At 43.1% G+C, this 16984-nt stretch overlaps 1 protein-coding gene across 1 annotated transcript; it reads left to right on the top strand.

Moving 5' to 3' along the window:
* The first annotated feature begins 10859 nt into the window (after positions 1 to 10859).
* Positions 10860 to 14977, top strand: f9a (coagulation factor IXa). The gene is made up of 8 exons (XM_037077257.1): positions 10860 to 11020; positions 11227 to 11414; positions 11497 to 11521; positions 11673 to 11786; positions 12642 to 12776; positions 12880 to 13175; positions 13319 to 13442; positions 14257 to 14977. Exons 1-8 carry the CDS (start codon positions 10924 to 10926, stop codon positions 14868 to 14870), a joined length of 1593 nt encoding a protein of 530 aa, XP_036933152.1. The 5' UTR covers positions 10860 to 10923; the 3' UTR covers positions 14871 to 14977.
* The last annotated feature ends 2007 nt before the right edge of the window (positions 14978 to 16984 follow it).

The following is a 16984-nucleotide window of genomic DNA, read 5'->3' as shown; positions in this document are numbered from 1 at the left end:
TAACTATTAAAAAAAAAGAAAATGAAATGTTAAGTTTCAAACTAAAGAAATGCAAAGTTTCAGCATGTTCGTAGTTTGCAGTGATGCACAGTGCCAACATTTACTCTGGTCACTGGGTTGATCACAAGTCCTCAATCTTTGGTTGTCACTCAGTGAGACGGTCACCTGTCCTTTGACTTTGTATCCCTACTGTACACCTGACTGTTAAATGTTAGAGCTGTTCTTATTACATTTCCTAACCAGTGTTTATTTCCATAATTCCACAGCTGAGTCCTTGTTCATGTGCCTTTTTACTTCCATTAAAGAAAAAAAAAGCCTTTCTACTCCTTTCCCTCCCCCTTTCTTAGACTCATTTTTTGGCAGAAAAAGTATTGATTCATTGTTTTCTCTTGAATCATGAGATCTGGCTGCTCATTAGCATTCATTGACACACAGAGGAGTGAGCATGGTTAGGATGAATGTTAGCGGCTTTCTTAGCGGCAAAGCAGATTGGAGAAGTCTGTGAATCGATAGGAGCTGACCGCTCAGCCGCGGGGTCGAGGAGGTTGCACCTCGGGGTGGTGGGGTGAGCAGCCGGATGTTTTCACTTACTTACACGACAAGCATCATCACACACACACAAGCAAACACAGCGCTTGCGAGCCTCATTCAAGGAAAATTTGTGTGAGTGTGCTGACTCGCAACTTTAAAATACCACCGTGTAGATCTAAATTTGGACAGTACGCTCTGTAAAAGGCTGTCAGCTCAACTGCAATCAAAGAGATTCCAAATATAAAATTGTTTTAAAGCTAGAGGTGATGTGCTGGCTGAAAGAAAACCATTTTTTGCTAATTGTCCTCTTGATGTAAGCTGCATGTAACAATGGTACGCAAAGGACAAAAGTTAAGAGAATAAATGTTATTAATAATCATACAGCACCTTTCTTCCAGGTACCAGGTTATTGTGCAAATATATTAAAATGCTACAGAGGTCGGTGGGGTTCCCAAACGTTGTGTCATGATAGATGGCGTGCCGCCGTGATGCTCGTCCAGGCGGCATGTGGGATTTTCATGAATTATACAGGACCGTGGAAATGAAGCAGAGCTCTGACTCGCCTGCAGGACACGTGCACGTACGTTTTGGACGAGGCAGAAAGAAGCGAGCGTCGGAGAGAGTGTAAATGTCAGTGGGTTTGTGTTCCCACTGCGTCCGTGGCCCGTGCCCCCCTTTTGACCTTTACAACAGGAGCATCGCAGCGCAGTGCTACATTCACCCCCAACTCATTTAAAGTAAAAAGCCCCACAGCCCGGTTGGTACAAGCACAGACGAACTCCTGACTCACACTCTGTCACCTCTGATGTCACATCACAGGCCGTGTCCACCGACGCCACAGAATAACCCTGAATCCCTCCTTGTGTGTCTGCTGATTCCAGGGTTTCTGCTAGAAAATGCTTCATCACCTTAAGCTCACATGCAGACGCACTCAGCAAACGGATCTGTTCTAGTTGTCGCTTTTGTTTCGTGCCACAACTTTGCTGTGATTGCATCAGGCTGATGCACAAACCTGACGAGCTCAGCAGTTGTGGCTCTGAGATACGTGACCCAGGGACTGATTATTGTGTTGTGTTGTATATCAATGTAACGTTCCAGAGAAGGCAGAAAAATGGTACCTACTTTCTTACGTATCCATGTCTAGACTCTCTGTTATTGCACTTGCGACCTTCTATCTATACATTTTCTCCTAACATTATATAAGCAATCTACTTTCAATTGTAATTTTTGGTATTGTATGTAACCGGTTTCTAGCAACCAAAACAAAACCGTTAAGATCCAAGCATTCATAAGCATTTTAAAAAATGCATAATTTGTACCTGCCACACAGTGTGCTGTAGCATGCCCATGTAGATGATCTCGTCCAGGAGAGGAAGTTTGGAGTGTGGGAGGCATTCAATTAATTTTTGTTCTTGGATGGGTTTTGCATTTGGTGAAGAGATTGCATCTTCTGTCTCTACATGGGTTTTATCCAGGCGCTCTGGTTTCTTCCAAAATGTCTAAAGCTTGACACTGCCCAGATATTGATGGAAGAACCAAACATGGCTCGTTTCGCAATGATATGTAACATCCAAAAAAAACCTTGCTTGTCTTTGATTTGGGGAAAAGTTGATCTTCTTCTTCATATGTTGCTCATATGTTCAAAGGCAGATTATGCACAAGGAGTAATTCACACACATTAAAAGATTTTGCTTGCAAGAAGCTTTTTTTAATCACGTGATTTTTCAGATGTTCATGTTATTTTGTCCACCCCTGATCTTGCATAAAATATAGTATACACCTGCTCCGGATTGACTGTGAAACAACAGATATGGTCTTTTAAAGGAAATCATGTGCACAGAGCTCTTAATTTAGATATATTTGAATAAGCTGCAGCCTAATTCTCTCGCTCAAAGTGTTCATGGATCATGGCAGTGAGCTCAAATCAATTTCCAATCACATGGACCACAGCCGCTCACCCCATCTGCACTCTGAGCTGACTTATAAATCAGAGGCACAGGAAGACAGACTAACGCTGCACCAACAGCCACGGAGATGCTTGATTTGTAACAGGGCCGGACTGAAAATCGCCTCAGGTGATGTAAGTGGAGGAGCCGTGGGTGCTGGGTGGGATCAGTCCTAAAAATGATTCTGCGGGACAGGCGCTGAGGTGTCGGAGGGTGATTAAAGGGGACGCATTATGAAAGTTCTTGTGCACGTACAGCTGAATATCCAGAGTGGCTTCTTACCCACAGTGACCTGTGTCTGAGTTCTGCCCAGGTCAGAATACACAGGTTTCAGATTCAGATCTTGACTTTCTTCTTATGGACGACCTTGTTTTTTCTTGTTAGCATCGGACCCACCAGAATGACGTCCAAGAGTTAAACACAGCAGTCTCAGAGGACATTAGAGCTGAGTGGAATAAGTTTTTTTTTTTTTTTTTGAGAAATGTGACAGACCTGTCTTTACTAGCGCGAGAACACCAGACTCAAAGCTGTTTGGACCTGTCGGGACCTGATGTGGTGGATGGGTCTGGGAAAACAGAACATAAACCATGTCAGCATTTAGATTAGCTAAACTGACTTTGTGTTGGCATGACAGTGCTTTGAACACAGCACAGAGGCTATTTTTTACTTTCTAGATTACATTCCAAATGTTGGGCTTAACTCAGGGCTGGAGGTAAAAACAAAACGTTCTGCTCAGACTCAGTTGCTGCTCTCTCAGACAGTTTTGGACATAAAAATGCATCCAGGAAACTATAACTATAAACTGTACAAGCTTAGAAATGGATCGATACCAGCTGTCAGTGGAATCTCTCGGCTCAGCCATGTTTTATGTTGCTTTAGTGTTTATTTTGTAGGTCAGTTTGTCGAGTTAGGCGTTAGCATGTTGTCGGGCTAACGTGGCTACTTCTAGTCAGGCAGTCAAGAGGAACTGTTTGGAGCTGAAGCCTCATTTGAAGCCAACTCGATAACGAGTGGAAGGTTAGATGTTTTCATTATGTGCAGCGCTAACTCAGCTAGCATTAGCTACGTTTTCATGCAGAGCCAATATTGTGCCGCTGCACCCTCACCTGTATGTGCATGTGTGTTGCTGCTGTGTATAAATCTACTTGATCGCACTGAAGAAAACAGTATAGCCGCATTTCCTTGGCAACGCTGTTTGATTAGCCGCCATCTCTTAGCTTGTTACAGACTGTTACAGAGCTCTAACATTAGTGCCCTGCTGGGCAGCGAGGCTGAGGCCAATACGTCTCCCTTTAATGCCTCATTATTGTGCAGCAGGGTTAGTCGTCTGCCGCTGATTATAGCTGTTAGCCTGATTCAGGCTCTGAGTGTGGCTGATAAGGTAATCTGGCTGGTCCTGTTACAGGGGTGCTGATGACAGTCGATGCAAGCTGGAGGTCGAGGAGTGTTTGTCAAATCTGTGTGTGTTTTGTATAAAATGGGTGGGAATTATCATAAACAATCTTCTGTCACGGGCGGAAATTGTGCCAAACGTTACGAGAATCGAGCACGTTGTGTCGTTCATTCTTATCGGAGAACTGCAGATTTACTAATTGTAGATTTTACTGACCAAACTGCAGATTTACTCTGTGGATGTATAACATGGAAGCTATAACGAAAGAAGAGTTACTTTGGAAGTCATCATTACGTGGAGAAGATTATGCAGGAGAGGTCAGTGTCAAATGAAAGGCAACGCAAAGCAACTTCAAGATGCAGGATAGTCGATAAGATGATTGAAATGGAAGTAAAAGCCATGCACATGTTTGTACAGTCGTGTCTGCTCGTGGGCTCACATATCAAAATAATGGATTTCATCACACAAGACTGTTGCACCTGCTCATTAATCTCTGAACCACACAGAGATCAGACTCCCTGACCTCTGCTCCAAAGGGTCAGCAACACTTAGGAGGGCGGGGTCAAAAGGTGTAATATGATGTCGTATTTCTGTCATTTGTACGCATAACACACCACATAATCGACTTGGCTTCTCCCCTGATTGCATTTTTATACCTCTCATGTCACGGGGCCGGGGGAATATTTCAGCTGTGGGACAGATGATCTCGGTGCAGATGACACTTCAGTGATGATGTCTTCATCAACCCACCGGCAGATGAGTTAATAGCACCTGAAGCACGTCTTACTTTGTAACGAATGAAAAGTTGAAATTTCATTTTATCATTGTAAAAAAAATGAATAAATAAATAACATTTGTGTCGCACATTTCCACCTCATTGGCTCTGTCCCATGTCGCCTCTTAGCAAACTCATTTTTTGACATTCAGCAGGAAAACAGTGAGCTTCGCCGGCGCTTTTCTGACCAGGAGGGATCGGAGCTCCACTTTTCATTAACGGTGGCTGAACATGCCTGAGCCGGCAGCATCTGTCAGCTCGGCTGCATCACGGCTCACAGGACCAGGAGTGCAATTCGGCTCTCATTTTCTTAGCAATTCACAATGGTGCTTCATTTCTGGGTCACTATTGGCAAGAACTAGAGTGAATAAGTACACATACCCGTGCAAAGTGAGAAGCTAGATTATTTTCTTTATTAATCTGACACCTACACGTGTTTTTACTTAAATTTTTTTTTTTTAAAAACTGTTTGGGACTTACAAACATGCTCCCACAGATGATGCATTTACAAATTTAGCTAAACTGAACTAATTATAGTAGATCAAGCATTACTGGGTCACTGACCCACTTATGTGTCATATGGTATCTATACCAGAGCAGAAATACAATGTTAGAGCATTAAGAGACTCTAAGAGGCTTAGTTAATCGAGTTACTCCTCCTCATACTCGAGTAAAGGATTTATGGAAGTCTTAACCTCACGCACAGTGTGCTCATAATCAAGTCATTGATTATTAGCACATAGCAAAACAACAATATATGACATTTTAAATGCCGTGCTGCAATGTTGACATCTACTTGTATATCCAGTACAGCTACAACTGCATCAGTGGTTTGAATCCCCTGTCTTTTTAATCTTTTATGGTTTTCATCTTTCAACACTCTACCAGACTGTGACTGATGTTGTGAGCCTCTAAACCCAAGCACTACCTCTCTGTCTCCAGCAAAATATCAAGCCAGTTGTTAAAATGTCAGAGTGTTTGGGCTCGGTGGGGGGAGGTGCACGAGGGCAAGCGAGGTGGACTTGGTGTGCAACACTGGGCTTTCAAATCACAGAAATGACTGCACTAATTAACAGAGCGAGACTCTCTCAAATATCATATTAATGTCAATGACTTTATCTGGTGGAGGGGAGCGACGGAGGGGGGAGGAGAGCGCTTTGAGACCCGCAGTGCTTCTTTTTACAGCTCACATCATAGGAGCTCCCTGTGGATATTACTGTACAAGACTGAAGTGTGGTGAGACACTCCCAGTAACACAAGACTATCAAACAGATACCCTGTGTATCTTTATTTACCAGTAAAGTGCAGCTCCCTGCCCAAAGTTGCATTACCACTGAGGTAGACGTGGTCAGTGAGATGTAAATCGTCAAAATGTTCCCCTGAAAACAGCTGTTACATGGACTGTTTCACAAAAATGCTTCTGCTTCCTGAGACCTGAGAAACTGAAAATCCAAAGTATCAGCGTTGCTTTAAATGTACAATATCTAATGTCCGTCACTAGGGGGCTGTGGACGGAGTCGCTGCTCAGAGGCGACCTGAGGAAATAAACAGTCAAGTCGGACTCTGCTCTGATCTGGAGCTGCTCACCGACGGGAAGAGAGCTCAGAGATTACTTTTCAATTTTACGGGTTAAAAAGTAGATTTATCTTCACTCCTAGTTATCAGTCTGACTGCAGCAGCGATTAGCTGAGGAGACATTCGTTGTCGGTGTTCACTGTAATATCTGCTACGGCAGCCTAATACAACGTACCATTACTTTGAATAGATTTGTGGATTTCTCTGGGTTTGAACATTGTTGGAAATATTTTAGATTTTGTAAATACGTGACCCAGCAAAATATATAACAACGAGCAGAATTCTTACATATTAGATCTTCAAAGGAAATGTTTGACATTTAGGAAATGTATTCACTTTCATGCCAAGAGTTAAGAGACGAGAAGATTGATGTCTGTCTGGTGAACACAAAGCTGCAGCTAGGATATGGTTAGCTTGTCACAAAGACTACAAACAGGTGAAAAGCTAACCAAGCGAGTCTTGTCATCACTGTGCCAAACCAAGAAACAGTCCATTCTTTTTGCCTACAAATTAAACAAACTCTACATATATATCGGCAAACTTGTTTATTTCTGCTGTGATTTTCAGCCGTAACTGTAATGTAATGTTGCTAATATCACTGAAGTAACCAAAAAAATTTAAATTACATCATACAACATAAATTACATGCAACAAAAATACCATTAACCAAAAACATGAAATCAAACAATATAGAAACTACACAACAGCTTAAGCTCACAGTAACATATGAGAAATTGACACTGAATGCATCCACCCCTCTCCAATAAGGGAGAAACACAACCACTCTGGGTACTTTACAGCACAAGGAAACAACACACGGATAGCAACAAACTCCCCCTCTGTAATGGGAGAGATCTCCGGAAGGGCAACAGTGGTTCAAAATGTGAACAATCCAATTTGGATCCAGGAGGACCACTTCCAGGTGTTGCCACAAGACTATCGATGTAATGTAGAGACAAACTCACGAGGCAACGCTGTAGCTCCTCATTCACAGGTAGGACAACAAAAACAAGCAAATACACAGAGGGAGAGAGCGACGAGGACAACATTGCACACGAGGGAGAGGGAGTCGGGGAGGAGGAGATCCAAACGTCTGAATGAGGTACTGACAGCCGGGGGAGGGAAAGCGAGGTCACTGGAAGGCCAGCGGTGAAAAGAGAGGACAAGGAGAAGATAGACAGAGAGAAAGAGAGAGAGGGGGAACAGTTTGTATGTGAAGCTGTCTCATAACTAACTCTCGCCAAGAAAGCAAATGAGCGTATTTCCATAAATGTTGAACTATTCCTTTAAACACACATTCTTCTGGTTTGACCTTCTTTATCATTTCTTCCTGAAGAATATCTTGATATCATACCAAGTGAATATAAACACACCGTCTCCCTGTAATCTCTTCGGTTTTGCAGTGGGGTGACTTTGCAGAGTTGTCTCATGAGAATTTCACATGAAACTAACTCGTCATTTGCCTGAACCTGACGATACGCTGTACTCAGTTTAGAAGCAAACACAATCTGCTATGAACCCAAAGTCTAGCTCTGCTCGTTCAGTCTTCAGTCTTCCTGTAATGTTCTCGACAGCAGCTCGTCTTCCTCACACTGCCAGAGGGCTGATCATCCAAAACTGGCTCAGGGGCAAACAGAGGTGCTCAGAAGCTAACCTAGATAGGCAGAGCTGCTGCGTGTCACCAGGCACGCACAGAGAGAGCTGTATTCCTCTGCCTGCATCTGTGTATAAATACACCCACACATGAGAGTATTAACATTTACATGTTATGGCCTGAAGAGTCTTGTCTCGGCCCACCATCAAACCCGGAAGGAATGGCTGATCTAATTAAAGAGAACTTGCCCCGAGATCTTCTCAGATCATTACACCGAGTCATTCAAATGTCACCGTGTGAAAAAAACTGAACAGTAATTTTGTAGATGTTTCATGCAGTCGAGTCAGTCGATTAGAAAACCAAGTTGAACCCAGTCTGAGATCACTCAGACCGCAGACGACTACATCAGTGTGATTAGGGTGAGACAACAGTGTCTGACATTGTACTGAGCGCCTGAGAGCTGCTGCCAGAGCCCACAGAGTCAGTAATGATCGGAGACGCAAAGTCAATCGTGGACAAAGAGTTTCTCTGAAAAGCTAGTGACAAGTCCAGATATTGATATTGTGTTTTTCTAGGGTTCATCAAGTTAAAAGAGTATGGGTTGACTTTATTATTTTTGTTCATGAGGTCGTTCTGCTGCAACGATTGGTGCTTCAATCTATTAGTTGATCAAAAGGAAATGAATCGCAGACTATTCTGACAATCAGTCAATCACTTGAGTCCTTTTTGAAGAAAAAAAAGTCAAACGTGTTAGGTCAGGTACTCTATAGCTCACTGGTTGCCTTTTTGCATGGTGCAGGCACTGTGAGTCCGTTGCAGCAGCCCTTCGCCTGTCATATCTTCATGATGATAATAATAATAATAGCTTGGATTTAGAGAATGCTTTTCACAAGATCCATGGATGCTTTACACAGTAGGGGCTGAGGGTGTGACTGCCATCTGGGGTCTACTTGTGAGGGAGTCCAATATCCAGTTGCAGAGTGAGGTACTCAAGCCCAGAGTGTGATGATTGTATGAATACTGATCTGAAGCTAACGAACAGCATATTGATGTAGCTGTTGTTACTTTCAAGGTGTGTGAAGACAGAGTGGAGGGCATCTGCTGTGGATCTGTTGGTCTGGAAGTGTTCTGAACAGATTCCCGTGAGAGTGAGATAGTAAACCTTTTTACGTTTTATATATGAAAAGATTAATCAATTAGTTGTGAAAATAATATGCAGATTAATCAATATTGATGATAATCATTTGTCGAAGCCTTCACTCACTGATACCGACAAACTGTATTTGTCATTTTGTAGATTTACCGAAATCGCACTGCTCTTGTTTGAGCTCTACAAACCCTCCGATTCACAACCACAGACGAAGGTTTTACTCCAGCAGCCCTCTGCAAATGACACCGTGTCCCTGGTGAAAGACTGAGGTCTGGGCTGCCTACAGTCAAGGAAGATACGGTAGAGTAACAATCAATAGCACTGAGCAAGCATCAGAGTTTTTTTATTATGTGCGGCAGGCCCTGACTCGATCCCCCACTGTGGTGACTAATCTAATTGGAGCCGACACAGACTCCCCAGCTGTGTCGTGCTGCCAAGGAAAGAGAGAAGACGGAGAAGTCAGAGGGATCTTCATAAATCAATAGTCAAGTCACAGACAATTTCACTTCCACCCATCCGTCTGTGCATCCACGCGGTCCGTCTAGCACGGTCTCGTTAGCGCGCTCGGCTCACAAGTCATCACCTCATTGCTAACGGCATAACCATTGTTGCTATTTTCTCCTGTGCATACTATAGTAAGGCCTGTCAAAGGTCTGCATCCGCTCTGCTATGAAACCAGCCAGGAGAGACTATGTGGAAAGTATGCGACGAGAGCCCACAGCCTCTCCACAAGGCTCAGCAACAGACTTACATTTAGAAATATGACTCAGCGAGGGCGGCGCAGAGCGTACATGCACTCGTGTTTTGGACTAAAGTTGGAATACCTGTGAGAACGTTTACCCCCAGAAATACTGTTCCAGGCCTCAGAGATCTATGACCACTTTTACTGAGGGGCTGGAGATGATGGAGAAGCTGTTGTATGGATCAGGCAGTGTTAATTACTCAAGTATGAATTATTCAGCCTCTGAACGATTCGATGAAATATAAATGCCTCGGGTCAATAGTTGCCAACACACGAGAAGACTTTGGACTCCCTCCGGAGCCGGTGATGGGTGAGGCCAGACCACAGAATGCCACCGGAGTTAAATCTTCAGCTGGCAGCGCTGAATCAGCACGAGCTTCATTTCACCATATCATCATCATCATCATCTTCGGTATTGATTATCCATCGACCAAAAAAAACAAAAAAAAAACATATAAAAGTATATGTCATTGGGATTTTAATGTACATGGCCTGAAGTTGTCAGTTTCTGATGAGACCATCGGTGGATCAACTTCCTCCTCAGCACAGTTGGTGATGTGTGAATGACAGACAGCTGATTTCTGAGAGGCGGGGATAAATAATGCAGGACATGATTCTGTTTTCTATCACTGTCTTGTTGCATGATGTTGAACGACTGAGGAGTACGTGCGCCATCTTGTGGCAAATAGCCGAGAGTGCATTTTTATCAACTCAGGTGCAGACGAGGACAAAGAAGAGCTGATGTATCATGAAAGGCTTAAACCTGAGGATCAGAACTCGATTTAGATTTACGGCAGTCCATGAATATTAAAGGATTCACCCAACCTGTTCAAATGATGAAGACAGGTGCACAGATCACAGGATCAAGATTTAAAAAGACAGCTGTGATGTCCACAGCCACAGAGAATGATTAATACATTAGTGTAAAGAAATGATCCAAACCAAATAGTTACTTGGGGGGAACTACATTGTTACATCGACAGACTTGCAGTAAACTTGTCGGAGCTGCTCTGTGAGAGAAACTCCAGGATTGCGCTGCTCTTTCTTCATTCACAAATAAACACAAACACACAGAGTCTGTGGGTGCGTGCAGATGTGGACACATGTGTTAGTCAGACAGAGTCTGGGTGTTTTTGCTTTAAACAAACATGCGTCTGGATGTGGCAGTACATGTGCAAACAGAGGTCTGTACTTTGGAGTGATGGTCCAGTTTGTGTATGTGTGTCAGGATATCAGAGCTGTTTGAAATGGCACCATTTGTTTCTTTATCTTTCTTATGTTTGCTGCTTTTGGACCTTCAGCTGATCTGTGGAGGTATTATACGCTTCATCTTTACGATAATCATAATTCATTTCTCTCTGACTGGAGGTTTGTTTTGTCTCACTTCAACGGTGTTGACAGCATGAGAAATGGTGGATCGGCCCCAGAGACTAAATTTGTTTTTGTGACCTATGAGACCATCACAGTTACTCAAACATAGCTTAACGTTGCTGTATTTTTTCCTTTTTTGCTCGCTCCAGCTCCGGCTCCGGCCCCAGCTCCAGTGTTCCTGTCCAGTGAGGCAGCCGACAGCGTCCTGCAGAGGCAAAAACGCCACAACACTGGGATATTTGAGGAGGTGCTGGAGGGCGACCTAGAGAGAGAGTGTATGGAGGAAATATGTGACCTGGAAGAGGCGAGGGAGGTCTTTGAGAATGACGACAACACAGTGGGTATTTATTTAGATTTGCTTTATTGTATACTAATTGCTCTTTCTTCAGACACTCATCAGACGCTTCTCTTGGTTATAGATGGAGTTTTGGGCGAGGTATGTAGGTAAGAACGGTTCAGTAAAGACTCTAGAGATCTAACATCAACAGAAATTGCAGAAATGTTGGTTCTATGTTGTGATGAAAGTTCAAGGACTGTATGAAATGAATATGTCAGATGACTGTGTATCAGCCTTGTGTGTCTGCTGTTTCGTCAGACGGCAATCAGTGTGAGTCAGGCCCCTGTCAGAACCAGGGGTCATGCAACGACCACCTCGGCTACTACACCTGCTCATGTTCGAGCAGCTTCACTGGCAGGAATTGTGAGATTGGTGAGTGAAAGTCCTGTTGCTTCGACACGGGCAAAAATAAATTCGATTTTTACGCTACATGATCCAAATTGTTCATCCTTGGAGAATATGAGATCTGATCAGATCTCCGTCTCAAATGATAAACAGCCAGATGCCTTTTTTTTTTTTCGTTCCTGGTCCTCTAGCTAAAATAAAATCAGTGGCGCGCATCCAGAGACGGTCTGGTTTTAGATCCCAAAATTAGATTGTTTGTCTTTTTGGATATTCTAAAAACAGCAGCTAAAGTGCCCTCTCCTGGAGTAATGACTGCATTTCCCTGAATCACACACCTCTCTGTTTGACAGTGAAGTAGGTGCCTTCTGAGGATGAGTCCATAATTAAATCAATAGTTACGAGCTTACGTGACCATTAAGAAGAAGTTTCGCTGGTTGTATCAGCCATGAAGAGAATCTTAATGTGTTTTCAGTGTAGTTTATGAAATCTACAGCTCTCGTTCTGTGCAAAACTAGTCAAATTGAGCTTTTCTTGAAGTTAAGAAAAGTGTTCTCTGTTAACTCTGCTGCGTAATACCATCCAGGGAGACGTCATCATGTCCACCATGTTGCACCGTTGTGTTTCTGTAGTAGCTCAGACCAGACAAACCAAACACCGGCTGTAAAGGCCTTATTGTGTTTTAATGTTTAGCAGCTTCCTCAGGGGGCAGCTGGCTGCAGCCTACAAGCTCACCTTTAAATGGGACTTAATCCTACACACTGGAGCTTAAAGCCAGGCCTGTGTAATGTGATACTCAAGAGATTCTAATGTATGGTAACAATCATTTTGTGTGTTAGATAAGAGGATGGTTTTGAGATGATACTGTGTCTTTTTTCGCTCCAGTTTTAGCTAAAAGGTGTGACGTGAACAATGGAGGCTGCATGCACTTCTGTGAGTCGATGGGAAACTTCGGAGCAAAATGCTCCTGTGCGACAGGGTACAAGCTGCTGGAGGACGGGCTGAGCTGTGACCCAGAAAGTATTAACATCTTCTTTTTTTTGATGATGATGAATTCTCTGCTAAATGTCGTTAGAGTGACTCTTTACTCCAAGATGGGACTGCCCTTTTCTCACCTCACCAGCTGAATTCCCATGTGGCAGAACCGCCCTGACGCCGTCGGGCTCGGTTTCCACGAGATCTCTGCTGGGCCACGAGAACGCAAGCCTGGAGAACACCACCTCTACCACGTCCCCTCCCTCGACTCCAGCCGGCACCACGGCGTCTTTACCAGCCACAAGCGAACCAACGAAAATCCACTCCCGGAAGAAACTGCCCCGGTGGAGGCACTTTGATGCGGGCCCCGCTGAGGAGCCGCCGAAGGCTCTTAAACGCATTGTCGGTGGCGAGGTGGTAATTCCAGGAGAGATCCCGTGGCAGGTATTGTACGGAAGTAGAGGTGTGAGGAATGAAGCATGCAGGGCCTTTGGTTCAGGAAGTGCATGAGGGGAAAAGACGCAGCAGGTGCAGTTTGTTGTGTTCCTTGTAGCGGCTCACAGCTTTTCTCTGCCTCTTTTGCTCAGGCAGCCTTGGTAGCGCGTCGCAGCGGCCAGCTGTTCTGCGGTGGCTCCATTCTCAGCGAGCGCTGGGTCATCACTGCTGCTCACTGCCTGGTGGAGGGACAAGGCAACTTCTTCATCAGAGTGGGTAAGAGACTTTCATACTAGGTTCTATCAATAGATTTTTTTTATTTTCATTCATTAATCCACACAGATCAGCCACAAGGACACGAACACTGACTTGTTGGAAGCCAGGTCCTGGTATTCATGAAACTAACTCGATTACTCTCCCTGATTTTTGGATTACCTCAGTATCAAACAAATGCAAATAAAGACAAGAGAAAATAAATATCAATAAGATTACTTTATAATAATTAAATGTGTATTCTGTAAGCATGATTCTGTGTAAAACCAGCGTGATGTTTATGAGACACATTTCAAACTGGTATATCCTTTTTTTCCCCATTGTAATCCTGTGAGTAATCCCATTTTTTACCTAATGTATCTGAAATCTAATTACATATTTATTTCTGGATCTTTACCGGCATGAAGTTATCTTTTGTATACTCTTCTTACATTATCCCCTCACATGGACTCTGTTACTCTCCAAGCCTGGTAACCTGTCAGTCATGTTGAGGCTGATCAGTGGCTTTGATGATTGATTCATTTGAAATAAGACATAAATGACCTGATTCTAGCTTCTCAATTGTGAGGATTCGCCACTTTTCTTTGATTTATGTGATTATAATCTGAATTTCTTTGGGTTTCGGTTGGTCATTATCGCTTTGAATCTTGGGCCTTTATTCCTTTTTGTTTCCAGCCACTTGATATGACAAATCAGTCAGGTCATGAACAAAACAACCAGTTATGTTAGAAATAAATGATCATTGCAGCTCACAGATCATAGAGTTTATTTATACTGGACACTCAGTGATTTGTGTGTCTAATATCTCCACCTGCAGGGGAGCACAGCGTCTTCATCCATGAAGACACGGAGCAGGATCTCGAGGTGATGAAGCAGCACATACACCCGCGCTACAACGCCAGCGTAAGCCTGTACAACCACGACATCGCCCTGATTTACCTCAAAAGCCCCATCACCTTCTCCCCTACGGTCCGGCCCATCTGTGTAGGGCCCAAGGATTTCACAGAGGCCCTGGTGAAGGAGGCCTCCCCGGCTACGGTCAGCGGCTGGGGCCGAACACGCTTCCTCGGATTCACTGCTGACACTTTACAGAAGGTCAAGGTTCCCTTCACAGATCGGACGGAGTGTAAGCGCAGCAGCAGTGCCAGGATCACTCCCGTCATGTTCTGTGCGGGATATTACGACGAGGCCAAAGACGCCTGTCAGGGCGACAGCGGAGGCCCTCATGCAAACAGTCTCCACGACACGTGGTTCCTGACGGGCATCGTGAGCTGGGGGGAAGAATGTGCCAAGGACGGGAAATACGGCGTCTACACTCGTCTGTCTCTGTATTACCGCTGGATAAAACACGTCACGGGATTAACGAAACACAGGCTGGCATTTGACATGGAGGACCCCGACCCCGAGCCTGAGCCTGAGCCTGACGTATAGCCATTATGGATTTTTTCTACAAAATAACATGTCTACACATGGCTGGCATGTCAAATAAATGATACATTTCTGCTCTAAAGGGCAAAATAAATAGTTCTTTAAAAGAATGTGGCTTTCAATCCTTGAATCAGATGGTGAAACACAACTCAACACAACACTAACACACTGAAAGGTCAAAGGTTTTAACTCTGCAGCAATCATTGTGTCCATACCTGTTGTACTGAAGTTGTGTGTGTGTAATGCAACTCGCTGTACAGTTGCATCAAAACACTTCAGCCCCACCTGCTGGTGAACAAATGTGTTGCAAGTGAAGGTTTTTTTAGTAGTCCAGGGTTCAACAGTGGTGGAGGAACTATTCAGATCCTTACTGAAGCAAATGTACAAATACAACACTGTGAAAATGTAAGTTACTTAAGCAAAAGTGGGACGTAAAATCAGGATGATGTACTTAAAGTAATTAAAAGTACACGTAGGTGATGTGAGTGTCACACTACTACTATATTGTATATTATTACTCATGCATTCATGTAAAAAACAGGATTTTACTGCTGTAGCTGGTTGAGGCGGAGCTCATTTTAAAGCCATTTCATTTACAGTGGGACTGCAGCTAATGATTACTTTCATAATGGATCGACAGATTTTTTTTCATTTAGAAAAATAGTGAGAAATGCCGTCATTATCACTCCCAGCCCAAAAATGTCACATTGTTTTATTTTACCAACAGAACAAAATTCTAGGATATTAAAGTAAATGATGTTATATGAAAATAAAAGGCAGAAAACCCTGACATTTGAGAAGCTGGGAACTGAAAAATGTCTTATTATTAATTTATTCAAACAGCTGCCAATTCATTTTCTGTCACTAGACTCATTTTCTTAATCAGCTCAACGTTTCAGCTGCTCTTTGTGAACTGTTGAATAATTAAATAAGCAATTTGTAAGTAAAAACAAAACATCATATTTATGAGCTCCTGGGAAATGTTGTATAAAAAAAATCTTAATATGTACACTAGTAATTAAAGCTGTAGAGGAGCGACGCTATAGTGAAGTATTAACAATATTTCCAGGGGATTGTTGTGCAGCAGAAAAGCAGCATTAAAAACAAAATTAAGGGACAAATACCTCAGATTTACTTCCTTACATTCCACTTCTAATTTTCAAGTTTTCTGTGATTTAAAAACTGAGAAAAGTCAGCACAATCTTATTATAAAAGGTGACGTCCATTGAAACAAGAATATAGAAATTATGGATTAAATTGGAGTTTATGGAAAAACAGAATCCTCAGTCATCAAAGTGTTGAAACACATATTCAATTATCTGAACTGCTTAAACAACACAAGTATTGCAATAAATAGTTTATTTTGTTTATTTATTTTTTTACAGAACTGAAGCTGTACAAAATGAAGCCAGTTTTAGAACCGTCTAACAATACAAACCTGTTGGTTGTTCGGTTGCCATGCATTTTCATGTTAAAGAAACTCGCAGCAGCAAGCTCAGGCTACTTGGCTCATCGGTATACAGAATATTGTCGAGCAGGTATTTTATTTTTGTTTTCCCGAGCTGGAAAAACTGTGCAAAAATCTGCAGCATTTTGGATCAGAATTACAGAGAAAACACGTGATTTTTTTTGTCATTTACGCTGAAAACATATATTTTTTTTAAAAATGGGGTTTGGTTGTAAAATTCAAGCATCGCTCCTGTAAATATATGGAGATGTAATTTCATTCGGGGCTGCACAGACACCTCACAATGTGCAGAAACAACATGACAGCAAAATAAATAAATTAACAACATAGGATATGTGTAGTGCGCAGCAGCCCCCGCTGCTTTCTCGACTCATTTCCATATCAAACACAGCGTATCAAAGGCAGCCCTCCGACTGGGGCCTCGATTTGATGTGGTAAATTCATATAAGTCTGCAATCAATATTTAATTAAGCGTTCGACACAGAGGGTATATTTCATGTTGGCTGTATGATCCCTTTTAATGGGGAGCCCAAGATTACCGGAGCTGTAATGGTGAGGAGGAAACAATCTGCCTCCGTGATGGAGAGGTGCACACAACATCTCTCTCTCTCTCTCTGGTTTCTTTACACCTCGCTCTCTCTTCTCTGCA

Source organism: Acanthopagrus latus, chromosome 18 (genome assembly GCF_904848185.1).
Source record: "Acanthopagrus latus isolate v.2019 chromosome 18, fAcaLat1.1, whole genome shotgun sequence".
NCBI classification, from domain to species: domain Eukaryota; kingdom Metazoa; phylum Chordata; class Actinopteri; order Spariformes; family Sparidae; genus Acanthopagrus; species Acanthopagrus latus.
This window is presented reverse-complemented; position numbering and strand designations above follow the sequence as displayed.